The sequence below is a fragment of the Prionailurus viverrinus genome, chromosome B2 (assembly GCF_022837055.1).
Source record: "Prionailurus viverrinus isolate Anna chromosome B2, UM_Priviv_1.0, whole genome shotgun sequence".
NCBI lineage: Eukaryota > Metazoa > Chordata > Mammalia > Carnivora > Felidae > Prionailurus > Prionailurus viverrinus.
The window spans coordinates 89,909,651-89,930,035 of record NC_062565.1 but is presented as its reverse complement, the minus strand read 5'-3'; the positions used below and the strand labels follow the sequence as shown (position 1 = coordinate 89,930,035).

The 20,385-nt window shown below is 38.3% G+C and overlaps 1 protein-coding gene across 7 annotated transcripts in view; it reads left to right on the top strand.

The window, feature by feature from the left end:
* USP45 (ubiquitin specific peptidase 45) overlaps positions 1-20,385 on the top strand; it is a 77,946-nt gene that overhangs the window by 8,982 nt on the left and 48,579 nt on the right. For 5 of the 7 annotated variants that reach the window (XM_047858345.1, XM_047858344.1, XM_047858352.1 and 2 more), the window contains exons 3-5: positions 1,038-1,210; positions 3,090-3,193; positions 7,133-7,233. In XM_047858345.1, coding sequence (XP_047714301.1) covers positions 1,038-1,210; positions 3,090-3,193; positions 7,133-7,233 — 378 coding nt within the window. The remainder of the gene's footprint in view (positions 1-1,037; positions 1,211-3,089; positions 3,194-7,132; positions 7,234-20,385) is intronic. The other 2 variants (XM_047858348.1, XM_047858346.1) reach the window with 1 other exon arrangement.

Below are 20,385 nucleotides of genomic sequence, written 5' to 3'. Positions count from 1 at the left end.
TCCTTTATTTATTAAACTTTTTACTTTTGGCCTAATTTTACTTTATTTTTTTAACATTTATTTATTAAAAAAATTTTTTTAATGTTTATTTTTGATAGAGAGAGAGAGAGAGAGACAGACCATGAGTGGGGGAGGGACAGAGAGAGAGGGACACACAGAATCCAAAGCAGGCTCCAGGCTCTGAATGGTCAGCATAGAGTCCGATGCAGGGCTCGAACTCACAGACCATGAGATCATGACCTGAGCCGAAGTCGGATGCTCAACCGACTGAACCACCCAGGCGCTGTAACATTTATTTATTTTTGAGAGATGGAGAGACAGAGTGTGAGAGGGGGAGGGGCAGAGAGAGAGGGAGACACAGAATCCAAAGTAGGCTCCAGGCTCTGAGCTGTCAGCACATAGCCCGATGCAGGGCTCGAACTCACAAACCGTGAGATCATGACCTGAGCCGAAGTTGGACACTTAACTGACTGAGCCACCTGGGCGCCCCTATTTTTGACCTGATTTTAAATTAATAGGAAGGTACAGAGAAATACACAAGGGGGTCCCATTCATTCTTCACCCAACCTTTCCTGATTTAATCTTATTTCGACAGTATGGTATTAAAACCAGGAAGATGACGTCACTACAATCCTTAGAGCTTCTTCTGATTTCACCAGATCTACAAGGCCTCATATGTGTGTATTTGAGTGTGTATAACTCTATATGCAGTCTAATTACATGTGTAGTTTTGTAACTACCACAATTGAGATTCCTGGCTGTACTATCACCATCCCAAGTGTTACCTGATAATAGGTAACCTGTCCTCCACCCATAGTTCCTGGCAGCCACAAATCTGTTTTCCAACTCTATAATTATGTTATTTCACAAGTGCTTTATAAATGGAGCCATGCAGTATGTATCCTTTTAAGTTACTTGGTTTTTTTAATCTCTTTGCTTTTTAGTTACAGCGTTTTCATGCTATTGATTTTTGCTAAATGATGATAGCACTTTGGTTTCGCAAAGAAACTGTTCAGATTTTGTTATGTCTTATTCAGTAGGTTTCACTTGCCCACATGTAAGTCTTGCCATCAGTGTGAATCATGTGAAGAAAGCAATAGCTGAGAATGTGTGGTCAGTTTGCTCCGACTGTTTAAGGGAAAGAAGATTCTGTGATGGGCAGCCAGTACTTTCCTCTGACATTTGGTTGTGCCTCAAGTGTGGTTTTCAGGTGAGAAAAGTGATTTTTATCTGTGACTTTAGTCTTAAATATTTTTATTAAATGCTTATTATGAGTTGGACTATTGGTAATGTTTAGAACTTAAGGTAAGTTTATTCCATGTTTGGATAGACCTTTCCAAGGCTGAACTTAGAAACTTTGTTAAGGTAAAGTAAAAGGTATGTTATCTTCAGAAAGTGATCATGTGTGATTTAGAAATACTTTGAAAGGGAAGCCAACCTACTCACAGTAGTTCTCAGGCCTGGACCTGTCTTTACCTGTTTGTATTTACTTATGAAACGAATCCAAGTTTTTTTTACATCTTTCTAAATTAATTTTTTTCTATGAAATGATTCTTAAAAAACAACAACAACAACAACAAAAAAACATCTTGGGGCACCCAGGTGGCTCAGTCAGTTGAGCGGCTGACTTCGGCTCAGGTCATGATCTCATAGCTCGTGAGTTCGAGCCCTGCGTCAGGCTCTGTGCTGACAGCTCAGAGCCTGGAGCCTGCTTCGGATTCTGTGTCTCCCTCTCTCTGCTTCGGATTCTGTGTCTCCCTCTCTCTCTGCCCCTAACCCACTCACATTCTGTCTCTGTCTCTCTCAAAAATAAACAAACAAACAAACAAACAAACAAAAAAACCATTAAAACAGATTATCTTAACAGCTTAGAAGCTATTAATAAATACTGTAGTAATTTTTTATTTATTATTTTTTAATATTTATTTATTTTGAGAGACAGAGACAGAGTGCAAGCAGGTGAGGGGTAGAGAGAGAGACACACACACACAGAATCCAAAGTAAGCTCCAGGCTCTGAGCTGTCAGCACAGAGCCCGACGCGGGGCTCAAACCCACAAACCGTGAGATCATGACCTGAGCCGAAGTCGGACATTTAACCGACTGAGCCACCCAGCTGCCCCTGTAATAATTTTTTAAATGTTTGTTTATTTTTGAGAGAGAGAGAAAACGAGAACAAGTGGGGGAGGGGCAGAGAGAGAGTCAGAGGATCTGAAGCAGGCTCCGTGCTGACAACAGAGAGCCTAATGTGGGGCTCAAACTCACAAACCATGAGATCATGACTTAAGCTGAAGTCACCTAGGTGCCCCTATCATTAATAATTTTTGAATAACATATTTAAGATGTATATAATTTTACTAAAATAAGAGAATTCCTTATTATCTCTCATAGACAGTCCATAAGAGGACCACTTCAGGGTTAGTTCATTCAATGGAAAGAGCACTGAAAACTGAGATTTCTTCCATTTTTCTTCTGTGTCAATCTCAATTCATGACTTTTTATGGCCAAAGATGTTTCATGTGTTATGTATCACAGAGCAATCCCCAAAGGCCAGAAAGGGCAAAAAGGATATCCCTTTCCTGTTTGTTTTGTTTTTTAATATATAAAACTTTGCCAGAAACATCCAGCAGACTGCCCCTCATGTCTCATTGACCAGAATTGGATCTTATTTCTTTACTTGCCTGGTGAGGGAAATTACTATGATTTTGGTCTGAGTCTCATGAGTTGTCGTGGGTTTGGGTGGAGGTGTGGACAGTACTAGAAAATGTGTGTATAGGAGGGGGCACTGGTCTGCGGGGATGCTTGGTGCCCCACTGTGTAAAAGGCAGAGAGTATATGCATTTTTAAATAATAGGGAAATTCACCTGCGTCATGATTGTTTCCGGTAAATACTATATAACAAAAAGCAAGTTAGTCTCTTTGCAAGAAATTAAATTTAATGAGAATCTATATTCCTTTCTGAAACTTGTCCTTCCTGCTTGAAATTAAAAACAAAACTTTTTCAGTATACGTTTGAGTATGATTTAGGTTTTGATTAATTTGAAAGAAATGTAAATGTAAATTGTACAAATAGCATTCTGTTCATCTTTAGGGATGCGGTAGAAACTCAGAAAGCCATCATTCAGTGAAGCACTACAAGAATCAGAGAACAGAATCTCATTGTATTACAATTAGTCTGAACACATGGATTATATGGTAAGTTAGTTTTTTGTCACTACTTGTGTCCACTACAAAAAATATCTTCTCTCCAAGCTTTACAAGGTAAAATATTTAAAGTTGTTGTACCAGCTGATGCTTTTTAGCCTGAACACAATCTATAGAATACTGTAAGAAAATTAACATTACCCATGAATATAAAATTTAAATAAGAAAAAATTTAGTCATCCCTTTACTTTTCTTTAGCATTTTCTTGGTAGGGTAAAGAAACATCCTTCCTAGCTGATTTTTCGTAATGAACTTGCTAATACAGAATTCTAGAGTTCTTGAGAAGGAAGGTACTTCAGGCGGTCAAGTGGTTTGGTGATTCCCTGCAGGGAAAGGGAAAGCCTGGGCATATGTAGTTTGTAGAAACTCCAGTGATTTTACTACTTAACCCTGCTGGGAACCAAATCCAGTTCCCCCATGTTGCATAAAAATGATACTCATGTTACACCAAGTATCATTTACTTTTTTCTGGTTACAAAGTAAAAATCCAGGCACTAAAACAAGTGTTTTGATTCCCTAGTTTCTTACCAGCATAACACACTACTACAGTGGCATAAATGGATACTGTATTGAAAAGCTTTCTATATGTTTTGCAACAAAAATCTTCTAATTGGAATCTTCAGACTCCTACAAAAGTTTTCAAGTTCTCCTTGAATGAATTTCCGGAAGTTTTCAAGTTTTCAAGTTTTCTTTAACACAAAACTGTTTTAACTTTGTGTTTTCATTTCAGGGACCTAAAGGTAATACAAGGATGTTTCGGCTTATAGAAGAGTTAATCACCTTTTTTAATCCAGGGCACGGGTCAGGTGCTTGCCCCATCTGTGTTTTTGCTGTTGTTGGCCCCAAGTAACAACACTGGGGAGAATGAGGAAGGCACAGAGGCGGTGTGCTATGTAAACAATGCAGTGGAGCCAAGGGAGAGGAAGAGGCTGCCATATGTGGCAGCTTAGCAGATACTTCTCTGTAATCTGAACAGAGCAGTGGTCTCAAACTATGGGGTGCATCGGAATCACCAGGAAGGTCTTGTTGAAATAGATTGCTGGGTCCCAGACCTAAAGATTCTGCTTTCGTAGTTCTTGGGTAGCACCTAAGAATTTACACTTCTAACAAGTTCCTAGGTATTGCCAGTGCTGCTGGTCTGGGGAGCCCGGTTCCAGGACCATAGGAATAGAGGAAGGTGGAGGGGGAATTGAGTGGCACCTGGTAGAATAGGCTCATTTCAAGTGAGTCTATGTCAGAACTTGTGTTATAGCTCTTAGGACCATAAAGATGGTGTGAATCGTGATGTAATTTCAGGGGGAAAATAAACACCTTACCTAGCATAATGTTGTTAGTTTTAACTTTATTGATTTTATAATTTTTTATGCTTAATTGTGTAATTTTGCTTTCATAGGTAAATAGAATTATAAGGGTGATCAATTTATTGGGTTTTGTGAGTGGAATGTTGGATTTATATTATAATGAAAATAACTTAAGTCGCATTTGGGGAGTCTGTAAAATTATTTTCCTTTTTAAAAAAATTTTTTTTTAACTTTTATTCATTTTTGAGAGACAGAGGGCAAGCAGTGGAGGGGCAGAGAGAGAGGGAGACATAGACTTGGAAGCAGGCTCCAGGTTCTGAGCTGTCACCACAGATCCCGATGTGGGGCTTGAATGCATGAGCCATGAGATCATGACCTAAGCCGAAGTCAGATGCCTAACTGTGTGAGCCACCCAGGCGCCCCTAAAACTATTTATTTTTAAAATGATAATACATTTTGGTTGTTGTGAGGAATTAGAACATGCATGTGAAGCATTTTAGTTATTTCTGATGGAAGCAAGTAGAACTAGTTTATGGTGAGCTGTCCTCTTTTCTCCAAATTCACTGCCATTATGTGGTTTTTCTTTACATTTCCTTTTTGTACCTTAAAGTTACAATATATTTTATAACACGTAAAAATTAAATAGCAATGTCAGTAAAAATTCCTTGACATTTCAGGTTTTTTTTTTAATTTAGAGAGAAAGAGTGAGCAGGGGAGTGGGGCAGAGAGAGAGAGAGAGAGAGAGAGAGAGAGAGAGAGAGAATGAACCTTAAGCAGGCTCCATGCTCAGCATGGAACTGACACAGGGCTCGATCCCACCACTCAGATCATGACCTGAGCTGAAATCAAGAGTCAGTCAGATGCTCAATTGACTGAGCCATACAGGCACCTTGCAAATGAGCAATTTTTATTATTTTAGGCAATAGTTACATAAGTAAAATTTGAGCACATATTGTAGTGTAAGCCTGGTAACTGTAACTACATTGTTTGGATTCCATCATGGTCTATTAGAAAAGATATTTTGGGAAGGTTTTCTGTGACTTGTTTCCTTCACAGATTTATCTGTATATCTGTATGCAAGTGATAGAGTAATGTTTGTATTTTGAGTATGAGTAAATATTTGACTGCATTTTGAGTGCTATTTAGAAAAGGAACCCCTACCTAGTTTATAGCCGTGATCCCAGGACCACCAATAATTTAAGAATATTGTGAATATATAAAGTGGTGTTGGTATAACATGTTTAGAAAACACTTTAAAAAAAAAACATTTTCAATAGGTTCAAATATATTTTCTTGTTTGACCATTAGATCTTATGAAGATAAAGGAAGCAGGTAATGATAGTATATAGAAAAAACCTTTCTTAAAACTGTATGCACTAATGAGTAAACTTAGTGGAGGACAGTTTTCTAAAAATGAATGTGCTTTTGAAAATCTCTTTGAAAAAAAAAAAACAGTATAAAAAAATAAAAAAAAAGAAAATCTCTTTGAGAGCTCTGTCTTTTGAACGAAGCCCAAACACAATAAAACTCTTACCCAGTCTTCCCCATCTCTGTAAATGGAAACTTCATCACTTAAGTATTCAAGCCAGAAGCCTAGCAGTTACTTTCTTTTCTATGTTATTTTTTTTTTTTAATTTTTTTTTCAACGTTTATTTATTTTTGGGACAGAGAGAGACAGAGCATGAACGGGGGAGGGGCAGAGAGAGAGGGAGACACAGAATCGGAAACAGGCTCCAGGCTGAGCCATCAGCCCAGAGCCTGACGCGGGGCTCGAACTCACGGACCGCGAGGTCGTGACCTGGCTGAAGTCGGACGCTTAACCGACTGCGCCACCCAGGCGCCCCTGTTATTTTGTTTTTTTAATTCTTTAACGAAAGTAGACAAAATGGTATAATGAAATCCTCTGTACCCATCACCCAGCTTTAAACATTCTCAACTCACAGTAAGTCTTGTTTCCTCTGGACCAGAATTTCTCAGTCTCCATACTGTTGTCATTTTGGCTGATAATTCTTTGTTGTGACAGGACCATCCTGTATGTCGTAGAATGTTTAGCATTCTCTACCCAGTGGATGCCAGTAGCACTTCCCCAGTTGTGACAACCAAAAATGTCTCAGAATATTACCAAATGTCCTCTGGGGGGCTGGGGGGCAAAATTGCTTCTGTTTGAGAATCACTGACATGCCCTCATCCATTTCCCCCTTTCCATGGCAGTTATTCGGATACTTCTCTGTTCCTTCCTGAAATATGTGTAAATTAAATCTGTTCATTTTTATCCAAATCCACTGCTTCTACCTTGGCCTGCTTCTATTCCCTATTCCCTCCATCTGACATTAGTCAGAGTGCTGTTTGTGAAATGTGAATGGGATCACGTCACTTCCCTGCTTACAAAACTCCTCATGACTTTCCATTACACTTAGGATAAACTACCAGAACTTTAATTTGAATAAGGCTGTGCCTGAACTGTCTCCTGTTTATTTCTCTAGACTTCCCTAATGTCTCACCCTAGGTATACTTTTTTGCCCCTCCTTCATTTAAGTATAAGACTCGATAAATATCAACTTTATTACCTAGTGTGCAACATTATTGAAGATGCTTTCATAATATTTGCTTACATTTTATATTTTTTCAGGTGTTACGAATGTGATGAAAAATTATCAACACACTGTAATAAGAAGGTTTTGGCTCAAACAGTTGATTTTCTCCAGAAACATGTTTCTAAAACACAAACAAGTAAGTTAAGCAATTGCTAAAGAAATTTTTATTAAAGTATGATATTTTATATTTACTTTAAAATAGATTTACTTGGGGTGCCTGGGTGGCTCAGTTGGTTAAGTGTCTGACTCTTGAATCTGGCTCAGGTCATGATCTCATGGTTTGTGAGATTGAGCCCCGCATCAGGCTCCGCACTGACAGTGCTGAACCTGCTTGGGATTCTCTCTTCCTCTCTCAAATAAAGAAAGAAAATACCCCCCCCCCCCCCCCCATGCACAAGTGTGTGCGCTCTCTCTCTTTCTCTCTCTCTCAAAATAAATAAACATTAAAAAAAAATAATAAAATAATTTAAGGGCACCTGGGTGGCTTAGTTGGTTGAGCATCCGACTTCGTCTCAGGTCATGATCTTGAGGTTTGTAAGTTTGAGCCTTGCATCAGGCTCACTGCTGTCAACCTTTTAGCACAGAGCCCACTTTGGATCCTCTGTCCCCCTCTTTCTGCCCCTCCCCCACTTGCACTCTCCCAAAAATAAATATAAAAATTTTTAAATATATATTTATATTGACTTTATGTGAGCTTTTCATATAAAGAGTTCATAAATTCATAAATAGTACCCTAGATTTTACTTGGACCTCATAGCACAAGTGCCATGCGTTCCTAAGTAGCACTCTTGTGATGTTATCTTGTGTTATATTTACATGACTGATATGAGAGGCCAGAGAGGGTAGTGACTAGATTGTGGGCTTCTGAGTGAAACAGTGCTGAGTTTGAATTCAGGCTCCACTTAAGTTACTTATTGTCCATGTGTCTTTTACTGCTTAGTTTACTTTTAAAAATTAGGATGATTGGGTGCCTGGGTGGCTCATTTGGTTGGGCGTCCAACTTCGGCTCGGGTCATAATCTCACAGCTCATGAGTTCAAGCCCTACATCAGGCCCTGTGCTGACAGCTCAGAGCCTAGAGCCTGCTTCTGATTCTGTGTCTCCCCCTCTCTCTGCCCCTTCTCCACTCACACTCTGTATCTCTCAAAAAATAAACATTAAAAAAATTAGGATGGTAACTCTATTGTGTGGGGTTATTGTGAGGCTTAGAGATAATGTTTTATAAAAATTTAGAATAATGTGTGTAGAAATGCTTGCATAGTGCCCAACACATATTTGTGAGGTGACATTTGTTATGTAATTGTAGTGTAGTTCTGACACCAACTCCCTGGAGTTGGCTGACCCTACAGATTAAGGGCTTAGTCCCCCCACATGATTGCCCTCACTTCAGACACCATCCTCAAGCCCAGAGGTTCTCAAGCCATTCACATTTCTGACAAACTGGCTATAAATTTAGGGGTTCCCATGATCCCTCTGAGGCTCAGTAATTTCCTAGAATGACTCAGAGAACTCAGGAAAGTGTATACTTAAAGTTAGTTTTATTATGATAGAAAAAAGATACAAATCAGGACAGCTAAAAGAAGAGACACATAGAGCAAGTACTGGGAAAGTCCCGAACATGAATCTCTTGTATTTTCTTCCTGTGGAGTCAGGACACATCACCTTCCCGGCACATCAATGTGTAACCATACACACAGAGTATTGTTAACCAGGGAAATTATCTGGAGCTGTGGTGGTCCAGAGTTTTTATTGGTGCTTCATGGACTAGGCATCAATTGAATCATTGGCCACATGCTTGAACTCAGTCTCCAGTACCCCTATCCTCTAATCACACATTGGTCTTTCTGGCATGGCTAGCTGCCATCCTGAGTAATCTTATTAGCATAAGCTGTCTAGGAGCTCACCAAGAATAAGAAAGACACTCCCGTCCCTCTGGAAATCCAAGGATTTAGAGAGTACTTTTCAGGAAGCTGGAGGCCAAAAGGCAGACAAATCCTTTATTATACAGTAGTAATGTATTATATATTAATATACTTTGTTAACTACATATGTTGTTACCTGACATACAAATAATATATAATACATGTTAATATAAAGAAACCATCAACAAGACTAAATGGCAACCAACAGAATGGAAGAAGATACTTGCAAATGACATATCAGATAAAGGGTTAGTATCCAAAATCTGTAAAGAACTTATCAAACTCAACACCCAAGAAACAAATAATCTAGTGAAGATATGGGCAAAGACATTGAATAGACACTTCTCCAAAGAAGACATCGAGATGGCCAACCAACACATGAAAAAATGCTCAACATCACTCATCTTCAGGGAAATAAAAATCAAAACCAAAATGAGATACCACCTCACACCTGCAGAATGGCTAACATTAAAACAACTCAGGCAACAAGATGTTAGCGAGGATGCGGAGAAAGAGGATCGCTTTTGCATTGCTGGTGGGAATGCAAGCTGGTGCAGCCACTCTGGAAAACAGGATGGAGGTTCCTCAAAAAACTAAAAGTAGAACTACCTTGTGACCTAGCAATTGCACTACTAGGCATTTATCCAAGGGATACAGGTGTGCTGTTTCGAAGGGACACAGGCATCCCCATGTTTATAGCAGCACTATCAACAATAGTCAAAGTATGGAAAGACCCCACATGTCCATCGATGGATGAATGGATAAAGAAGATGTGGTATATATATACAATGGAGTATTACTCGGCAATCAAAAAGAATGAAATCTTGCCATTTGCAACTGCGTGGATGGAACTGGAGGGTATTATGCTAAGTGAAATTAGAGAAAGACAAAAATCATATGACTTCACTCATGAGGACTGTAAGACACAGAACAGATGAACATAAGGGAAGAGAAGGAAAAATAATATAAAAATACGGGGGGGGCGGGGACAAAACATAAAAGACTCTTAAATATGGAGAACTAACAGAGGGTTACTGGAGGGGTTTTGGGAGGGGGGATGGGCTAAATGGGTAAGGGGCATTAAGGAGTCTCCTGAAATCATTGCTGCACTAAGTGCTAGCTAATTTGGATGTAAATTAAAAAAATAAAAGTGATGTACAGATAAAAGTTTGTTACTCCAGTTAAGACATTTATTGGCATGCTTTCTAAGTATGGTTTTCTACTCCATGGAGCTGAATTAGCTCAGTCTGATGACTACTGTTAACCTACAAGGTGCTGCTCTCTGGTACTAATCCTGACATGCAGTTAAGAAGAGGAATAGAGTTTTGTGGTAAAAATAAAAAATCTTCCACATTCTTCTAACAAAACCCCACATGTTAATATAAATGAGTCTATAGGGAAACAGTGTCTTCAGAAATTAAAAAAACATTTATTTTAATGTTTATTTATTTTTGAGAGAGAGAGGGAGACACAGAATCTGAAGCAGGCTCCAGGCTCTGAGCCGTCAGCACAGAGCCCTACGTGGGGCTCAAACTCATGAACCGCAAGATCATGACCTGAGCCAAAGTTGGATGTTTAACCCACTGAGCCACCCAGGTGCCCCTTCATTCAGAAATATTAAGTGGGTACTACATGCTGGGTTTTATACTTTATACTGTAAGGAATTCAATGGTAAAGAATTTTTATTTTATTGGAAGTGTAACGGAAGCTACTAAAGTGTTTTAAGCAGGGGAGTAACAGTCATTTCAATGTCTTTTAATAACATTACTCTGATTGCTGTATGGACTGTTGGAGTTAAAAGTGGAGGTGAGGAGATCATTACGAAGGTCAAGGAGGTTTCTCAGGTGAGAAACCGGTAGAGGCACTGATGGAAAGTGGGTGGATTCGATGTGAGTGAGGGAGAGTGGGAAAAATCAGTATACACCTCAGGATTTTGGGTGACTGGGTGAATGGACATGAGAAGTTTGAAATGCCTTTGGCCCACAATTGAATTGCTTAGTAGGTGGCATTCAGAAACTGAAAATTTGTATTAAAATATACTAGTTGTTCGGCTGTATGTTCTGCAGCTCAATATGTAATTGTTTTTGTTAGCTATTGCTCTGAGACAACAATGGTGGAGAAATTGGTGAAGGAACTGGAGGAGGTAAACACAGGTGCCTGGACAGCTGAAGCAATGGTTATTTTTTTCACTCATTTATTTATTCAACAGACATTTATTGAAATCTTTGTCCCAGGCATACTAGTTGTAGCTGTGATTCTGCTCAAATAAAGAACCGGCAAAATATGACGATGATAGACATTTAACATTTCAGGAATAGATGTGGGTCTTAATGCTGTCTCCTGAAAGCCACACATTTTATGTGTTTTTTTCTGGCCATAAGATACGTAGGGATATGATGCCGGGGCAGCCAAAGTACAATTGCAGGGATTATTTTCTCTGGATTTTTTTTTTTTTTTAACCTTAGAGTTTCCTTGAGATGAAGAAAAAGCCAGTCTAATTTCATTTAATTTTACAGATTTCTTGAATATTTATTATCAAAAAGGATATAAGGAAGGGAGCATGGAATGATATGGTAGAAAGAACATGGGCTTTGTCAGGGGTGGGGGATCTGGCATTCAGATTTGACTCTTTCAGTCACTGGCAGGTTACTATTCATCTGAGCCTCATTTTCCTCAACAGCACCTGCCTCTTTTCCATGGTGTTTCAGGGAATAGAGATTGATAAGACAGTTCCTGTCCTAAAGAATAAAGATAAGCAGAACAGAGTTGTATTTTGACTGAAGTTCAAGCAAAGGCTTTCAGATATTCCAAAAGGGTTGCAATGTTCAATTGAAAGGAACTGAGAAAGAATCGTGAATGAGCTGGCTTTCAAGCTGACCCTCCAAGGTAGAATTTTAGTTAGGTAGAGATGAGAGCAGCAATCATTACCGGTGGTGGGAAGCACAGGTGTAGCCTTTAATTGTGTTTATGGAACCATGGGTAGCACCTGGAATAATGGAAACAGGTTATTGAGGGAATTTGAGAGAGTGTGGAACCTTCACAGTTAGGGAGAGACATACTTCTGAGGTCAGGGTTTCCAGAAGTTCTAGGTCAAAATGTCATTATCTTTGTGTTTCAAGCTACAGTATCTCTCAGGTAAGTTTGATTTAAAATAAGATTCGTTGGCATTCTGGAAGTAAGTTTATTTGGGATAGTAATCTGCAGTATTTTTTGTTGCATAAGGTTTAAGTATGTTTTTATAAAGTACATTAAAAATCAGACATGAAAGTTGTTATTGAGGTTTGTAGGAATGCTAGATATGATTATGCGGCTATGTTAAATAATTGTGAAGACTGTAGAAATATAAAAATGTCTGCATACAGTAATTTTAAAAGAATATGAAACTATATTGTATTTCAGGTGGGAGGATAAGAATGATTTTAAAAGATTCTTTTTTAAAAAAAAAATAAATAAAAGATTCTTTTTGGGGCACCTGGGTGGCTCAATCTGTTAAGCGTCCAACTTCGGCTCAGGTCATGATCTCGTGGTTCTTGAGTTCAAGGCCTGCTTCGGGTTCTGTGCTGATAGCTCAGAGCCTGGAACCTGCTTCAGATTCTATGTCTCACTTGTGCTCTCTCTCTCAAAAATAAATAAATATTAAAAATTTTCTTTAAAAAGATCCTTTTTATATTCTGCTCTAAGAAAAATAACAGCTGAGAGAAAAGCCTGTACCTGTACTTACACATGTTGTTAAGTTATGCAAAGCCTGAGCAATTTCATGTCTAATAGATCTAACTTAGCTTCTTTACTCAGAGAATCAAAGCGAGTGCCCCATCCATTTCTAAACACTGCTAGTTCAGTAAATCTTAGCTTTTGATCTCAGTAGCCCTTTAGACTCTTAAAAATTATTGAGGGATTAAAGTGCTTTGATCAGGTAGGTTATATCTATCAATATCATATGGGAAATTAAAATAAAAAATTACAGTATTTATTAAATCACTGAAAATAGCAAGAATTTCCATGACCTGTTAACACAAATTATATGTTTTTAGGAAATATAACTATTTTTAAAAGAACACAAACTTAGTAAGTGGCATTATTTAACATTTTTACAAATCTTTTTTTTTAATGTTTATTTGAGAGAAAGAGAGGGAGAGCAGGTGCATGTGAGTCTCAGAGAGGCAGAGGGAAAGGGAGAGAGAGAATCCCAAACAGGCTCTGCACCATCAGCATGGAGCCTGACATGGGGCTTGAACTCATGAACTATGAGATCATGACCTGAGCCAAAGCCAAGAGTGGGGCACTTCACCGACTGAGCACCCAGGCGCCCCAAAACAGATTTATTTCTGTTTCTGCCATTATTGATTTTTTGGTCAAGTGAGAGATATTGACAAATCACGTGTAATTGCCTAATAATTGCTTGTTTAAGTAGGGCTGTGATACAGCAAGTGCAGGGGACTATGAGGACACTTTGGAGTAGTATCTAAGGTAGACTGTAGGAGCCAGGATGGTTTTATTTAGAGGAAGAGCCTTCTAAGCCAAGAGCTAAAGGATATGTAGAAATGAGCTAGGCACAGGGGAAAGGAGTGTGTGTTCCAGGCAGAGGAAATAGCTCATTGGTGAGGGAGCTTGATATGTTCAGGGAATTCAATGGAGCTGCAAGGTTGAATTTTGTGATATTGGAGGATGATGAGAGGGTGAGACTAGAGGTAAGCAGGAACAGATATTGAAGGGCCGTGTAAGTTTAGAGTTTATCCTGTAGGCAGTGAGCAACCACTAATAGATTTTAAATGAAGAAGTTTTGTGTTTTAGAAGAGTCACTTAACTGTAATAAGGAGATAGATAGGAATGCCTTTGTATGTATACCTACTTACTCATACATGTGGCAGTATCAAATTATAATGGAACTAATTATGATGGAACTAAAGATTTTTTTTTAAGTTTGTTTATTTATTTTGAGAGGGGCAGAGGACCCCACGAATCTGTGAGGTCATGACCTGAGCTGAAATCAAGAGCTGGATGCTTAACCAACTGAGCTATCCAGGCGTCCCAATATTTTTTTTTTCTTTTTTAAGGTTTATGTATTTATTTTTGAGAGAGAAAGCACAAATGGGGCTGGGGGAGGGTTAGAGAGAGGGAAAGAGAGAGAGAATCCCAAGCAGGTTCCATACTGTCAGCTCAGCCCAATGTGGGGCTCAAACCCATGAACCATGAGATCATGGCCTGAACTGAAGTTGGGTGCTTAACCAACTAAGCCACCCGGGTGTCCCAACTAAAGGTTTTTAAGGCTAATGGTTAACTAGGAGTTAGTGGAATTTTGAGGACAGGTGAAGTAATTATTATTTGCTTCCAAGGCAGAGGAATAGTGGGGCAGCAAGTTTTTTCTTTTTACTCTTTAAAGATTAAACTTTGCAGCTGCAGAAATAGGCAAATTACATTAATACTACATGACTGGCTTAGGTAATTGCATTAAGCAGCTGAGGAAACCCCAGTGCAGGTTCCCAGAAGAATACTTACAGCTGTGTAGATTTCACATCTGATGCTAGGATTTGCTTAAAAAAAAAAAAAAAAATCCGTCCACACTTCCCCCTCAAACACATACCAGAAAACTAAAAACAACAAATAAAATCCCCATATAATAAAAAGGTCATGTATAACACAAGACTGAAAAAAAAGCAAGAAAGCTTTTTTGTGAGACCCACTGAGAAATATGTATTACTAAAAAGTGGGCCACTGTTCTCCGAAGGCTGATGAAATTTGTCACTTTGATAGTCTTGTAAATGTAATGTAAATATTCTGCAAACACTTACTGAATATATGTATTCCTGGTGAAATAGTATTTAATATTGGTTTGCTTTTTGTGAACTAGATGGATGATTGACAATCCCACATTCTTAATAAATTGGGCCCATAATTTTTAATACTGTTGAGATGCTATTTTTAGAGAGCCTAGAGAAAGCCTAAAATATATTCTATTAAATTAATTAAGCTTAGGCTTTTGGAATAAAAAGCCACAAGTTATGTTGGTTCTTTTGGTTTTACTAGGAATAAGTTTGCTGTATCTTTTTTTGAAATAAGAAAGTAAATGGCATATTTGGGATCTGAAATAAGTATCTGGGGATAAATAATATTGTGCCTAACAATTTGAATATAATAGTAATAGATTTTGTTTTGCTATAAAGTGACATACACCTAATTTATTTGCATTTTCAAAAATAAGTACTAAAAATAGTTATTTCCACATGTAAAAGGGGTTAGGGACAAAAGGATGTTGGGTGTTTAAAAAACAACATTAGGCATAGGGATTTTTTTTAACTTTTTAAAAAATGTTTTTTGAGAGAGATACAGAGTGTGAGTGGGGCAGGGGCAGAGAGAGGGAGACGCAGAATCTGAAGCAGGCTCCAGGCTCTGAGCTGTCAGCACAGAGCCTGATGCAGGGCTTGAACCTACGAACTGTAAGATCATAACCTGAGCCAAAATCAAGAGTAGGACGCTTAACCGACTGAGCCACTTTGGCATCCCTGCCCATAGGGATTTGAATCCACAGTTCTCCATCCAAACTACAGAACACAGAAAATTGTTTGAGTGACTGTTTTCTCAGTTCTCCCAAAAGATGGCACTAACTAGCTGACTGTAACCTTGCAAATACATAGGGAGAAGTTAGTTGCATGAAGTGGGTGCCTAGGGTATTAGGGCTTAATTCTTTCGAGGAACCCTTTGAGAAAAGCTGCTGTAAACTTTAATAAAGATATACATTCACACCAAAGACATCCAGCAATTGATTACATCCAGCTTTTGCTAAAAGAGTAGTGGCTTTTTCTTTCATATCACCACTAGCATTTCAGTAGTGTCTTAAATTATCACACTTATTAACCTTATCATCTGTTATTATCTAGACGGTAGGTCGTAATGGTTAAGTTTGTGAATTCTGAAGCCAGACTACCTGGGTTTGAATCTTGTATCACTAACCGTGTGCCTCAATTTCATCTTCATCTCTGCAGTGGGGACAATTACCAGAGGAAATAATGCTCTCAAACTCTGTCTTTAAATAAGCAAACTGTAAAATAAGTTTACTTTCCCTGTGCCCACAGGAAACTAGGGAATCGCCAGTGTTCCCCTTTTGGTTTAACCAAGGCAGTTCACAAATATTTTTAACTTTGAGAAAAGGTAGATGTTTAATATTGCTTGGCAACAAATTTACTATTCACTGTTTTCAATTTTCTCCCACGAAAGCTGCATCTCTGTGTACTTCCTGTTTATTTTTGTAGGTTAATTTGTTGAAATTTCTGGCCAGTTTAGAAACACCTTGAATTTTGGTCTTTGTTGCTAAACTGCCCTACAGAAAGATTATACAAAGGGTATAGTTGACAAGAATACCCATCTTTCTGTATTTAACTTTGTTTATAGTTTTCAGGTGTCTTTTTTTCTTTTTTTTTTCAGTAGTGAAGTTTTTAATGTCATCATTACCAGTTCCATCAGTCTTTCCTGTGAAGATTTTTTAGCCTTTTGGGCCATGCTTTGAAAGTTTTCTGAACTCCAAGATTATAAAGATATTCACCTACAATTTCTTATACATTACTTTTTTATATATGTCTGATTTAATATTTTTAAGTTTGGTTTTAAAAAAGATAATCATAGTATCTTTGTATTGGAGTCACTTTTATGGTAGGAATATTTGAGGTACTTAGGATTACTTTTTAGATACTCTTAGCCTTAGCCAAGTTGTTGAAAAAATATATCTTCTTTCTTTGCTGGTTTTCTATCTTGCAAGATCTGAGATATGTATAGAACCTACCAGGTCTATTCAGTTAGTTAACCAGCAACTCTTTGAGTACTCAGGTTATAGACTTAAAGGGAAACTACCGAGATATAAAAGAGCTTTAAAAATTTTATCTAGAATGCCTGAAGCCTTCCCAGAATGTTCTTTGCATTCTGGGGTCTATATTTTATTACATAAATGCAGTATCTGATGACAGTGCTGGTAATATAAAGGAGATAAGTAAGGTAAGATACTTATTGTGCAATTGGGGGAAGGGCAGAGAGAGAGGGAGAATGCCAAGCAGTCTCCGTGCTTGACCTCGAACCGTGAGATCATGACCTGAGCCGAAATCAAAGATGTTCATGATAACATCTCAGCAAAACTTTTAGAAACTAAATATACATGTACATTTGCAAAGAAACTGTCAGCTGAGAGTTTAAGATTCTAGTTTAAAAAAATGGTATCTGAATCAATCTCTCAATAACTTGACATACAAACAGGTATGTGTGTTTTAATAAAAAGCAATGTATTGGAAGTAATATACTTAGTTTCTAAAAGTTTTGTTAAGATGTTGTTAATGAATAAAAGGTTTAATATCCCTATGCTGTTCACTGTGTATCAGTCTTTTTACTCATAAATCGTAAGCAATTAAATATAAACAGTTACAGATAGTGGTTCCTATAGTACCTGACACACAATGGAAATTTAATAAATCAATTGAATTTGAATTGTTAAATTTTATAAATGTACTACTTAGAAAAATTAAAAACTTGTACTTTAAAACGCATTTAAATAGTTGTTAGAATATGTCATTTTATTTTCTAGTTAAATGATCTGATCTATTTAATATTTAAGCCTAATAGCATAATTAATTTTGAGTATGTTCTCACAGACTTGGATGTAAAAGTCAATAAACAGACCCTTGCCACTTGTGTGAAGTGGCTATTTAACCATGAAATAAACTATTTTTATTGCCATTGCCCTGTGGATATATTCTTTCTGGCAGTGCTGTCCATATTTGGTGGCTGTGCATGGAGAGCCAGGTGGTGCTGAAAAGCATCGCACAGTGAAGCGTGGATATATCTAGGTTCGACATTTGTCATCCCTTACTGCTGAAGGGAAGGGTAAAATCTGTTTTTCCATATGTTTATGCTTTTTTTTCTTGCCCGCAGTTTTGTCCAGATGGTCTTATGAACATTGTTTACTTTAGGATGCTATCCCAGATGTTTTGAAAACTGATGGGTAAATGTGGTACAGAGATTTGCATGTTACAGTTTTAAAAAATGCTGTTCTTGTAAGAATAAAATTTATTTCTGGAAAAATAAAACATTTATTCCAAGTGAATGATAAATACTGTAAAATACAAAAACATATATGTGTATATGTATATATGTTGTATGGTTAATATAATCTATATAGTTTACTTTCCCCAACATTTTTTCATGTTAATTAGCAAAAAAACATTATGGCAATGTCAAGTATAAGAAGTGCTTTTGAGGAGTCATTTTTTCGGGGTTACATACCCCTAAACATGTAAGACTCTTGCCTCCCAATCTTTTATAATTCTCATTGTGCATGAATCACTGAAGAGAAATTAGGTGGTAAAATGACAATAGATTCATAGTCAAAAGATTGTCTTTAAGACTTTGGGCAAATTACTTAACATGTTGGAGACTGAGTTTTGTAAATGTAAAATCAGAGTAACAACCTTGCCCAAAAAGATGGACTAATGCTTGGATTTAATTACTCTATCATTTTTAATCTCTTAACAATCACTATGAAGCCATCTAGTGGCAATTGCTGTTAATGAGAGCTGAAACCTGCTTTAGGCTCTGCTTGGGATCTCAGTATAATTAAGAGGTAGACTGCTCTTATTCCCAAACCCAGCCGGGATCCATATGGGGCCTCCTCTTGTTTGCGTAGTGCTTCCTTTTTTTTTTTTTTTTTTTTTTTTTAATGTTTATTTTTGAGAGAGTGCGCGTGAGCAGGGGAGGGACAGAGAGAGAGAGAGAGGGAGACACAGAATCTGAAGCAGGCTCCAGGCTCTGAGCTGTCAGCATAGACCCCAGTGCAGGGCTCGAACCCACGGACCGTGAGATCATGACCTGAACCTAAGTCAGATGCTTAGCTGACTGAGGCACCCAGGCACCCCTTGTGTAGTGCTTCTTAACCACTGACTGGCTTTATTCATTTGCTTTCACATTTGCTTGCAGTTTGGAATATTGTCTTTGCTTTTTTTCCTGCTTTTCCTTTTCTCCATTGGCTGGCCTCTGCATGTCAGTGACTTCTCCATTGATTGTACCAGCCTTTGCCCCCAAGCTTTAGTATGGGATTTAATTCTTATCACATGTTTTAATATATGGAAGACAGGAGAAGAGATCTATCTTGCTAGTTCTTTTCTGTGTTAACCCAGAATTCTAGGGTTGTGATAAGATGTTACCACATGTTAAAAAGAAAAGCCACAGTGGCGCCTGGGTGACTCAGTTGGTTAAGTGTCTGACTTTGACTCAGGTCATGATCTCATGGTTTGTGGGTTCAAGCCCTGCATTGGGCTCTGTGCTGACAGTGTGGAGCCTGCCTGGGATTCTCTCTCTCTCTCTCTCTCTCTCTCTCTCTGTACCCCTCCCCCACTCTCGCTTTCTCTCTCTCTCTCAAAATAAATAAATAAATTTTAAGCAAAGAATTAGCTGAAAGAATACAATTAAGAAAAGCCAAAAAGATAGGAGAACCACAGTCAACATAAAAGGCAAGTTCATATTAGCAATTCAGAAAATCCAGTTAGAAATAAGAGATAAACTTGAAGGGGGGAAAAAACCAGGAAGTTATAGGAAATGATTAAAAGTGAGGACGTATAAACAACGGACATGAAGAATAGCTTACGAAGATCTGGATTTTGGCACAAATAACAATTCTCTGGTCTGTCTTCACACACTTACATAGTGCTTACCTTGCTGGGTACTTTGCAGATAGCAGCTCTGCATTTAATCTGAAAACATTATAAGAAAAGGTGTTGGGGCACCTGGGTAGCTCAGCTGGTTGAGCATCTGACTTTGGCTTAGGGCATGATCTTGCGGTTCGTGAGTTTGAGCCCGTGTCAGACTCTACTGACAGCTCAGAGCCAGGAGCCTGTTTTGGAATCTGTGTCTCCCTCTCTCTGCCCCTCCCCAATTCATGTTCTGTCTGTCTGTCTCTCTCTCAAAAAATAAATATTAAAAAAAAAAGAAAGAAAATGTGTTAATAACCCCCCTCGATTGATGCCTTTTTTTGGCAAAAGTCACAGGTGCCAAGTCAAACCTTATTTGAACCAACAGGGTGTGCATGACATCAGTCTGCCCTTACCCAAGATTAAAGTTTCTCTTTATGGTGTTTGCTGCCTGCTTCTGTCCCTGAACACAGAGCTACCTCCAGCATCTGTTCATCTCCGTCAGTGCTGTCATATAGAAGGGTAGCATGGGAGGGGATGTCTTAACTTACTCTTAAGAACTCATCAGAAGCTGGGGTGCCAGGGTGGCTCAGTCGGTTGGGCGGCCAACTACAGCTCAGGTCACGATCTCGTGGTCTGTGAGTTCGAGCCCCGTGTCGGGCTCTGTGCTGAGAGCTAGGAGCCTGGAGCCCGCTTCCGATTCTGT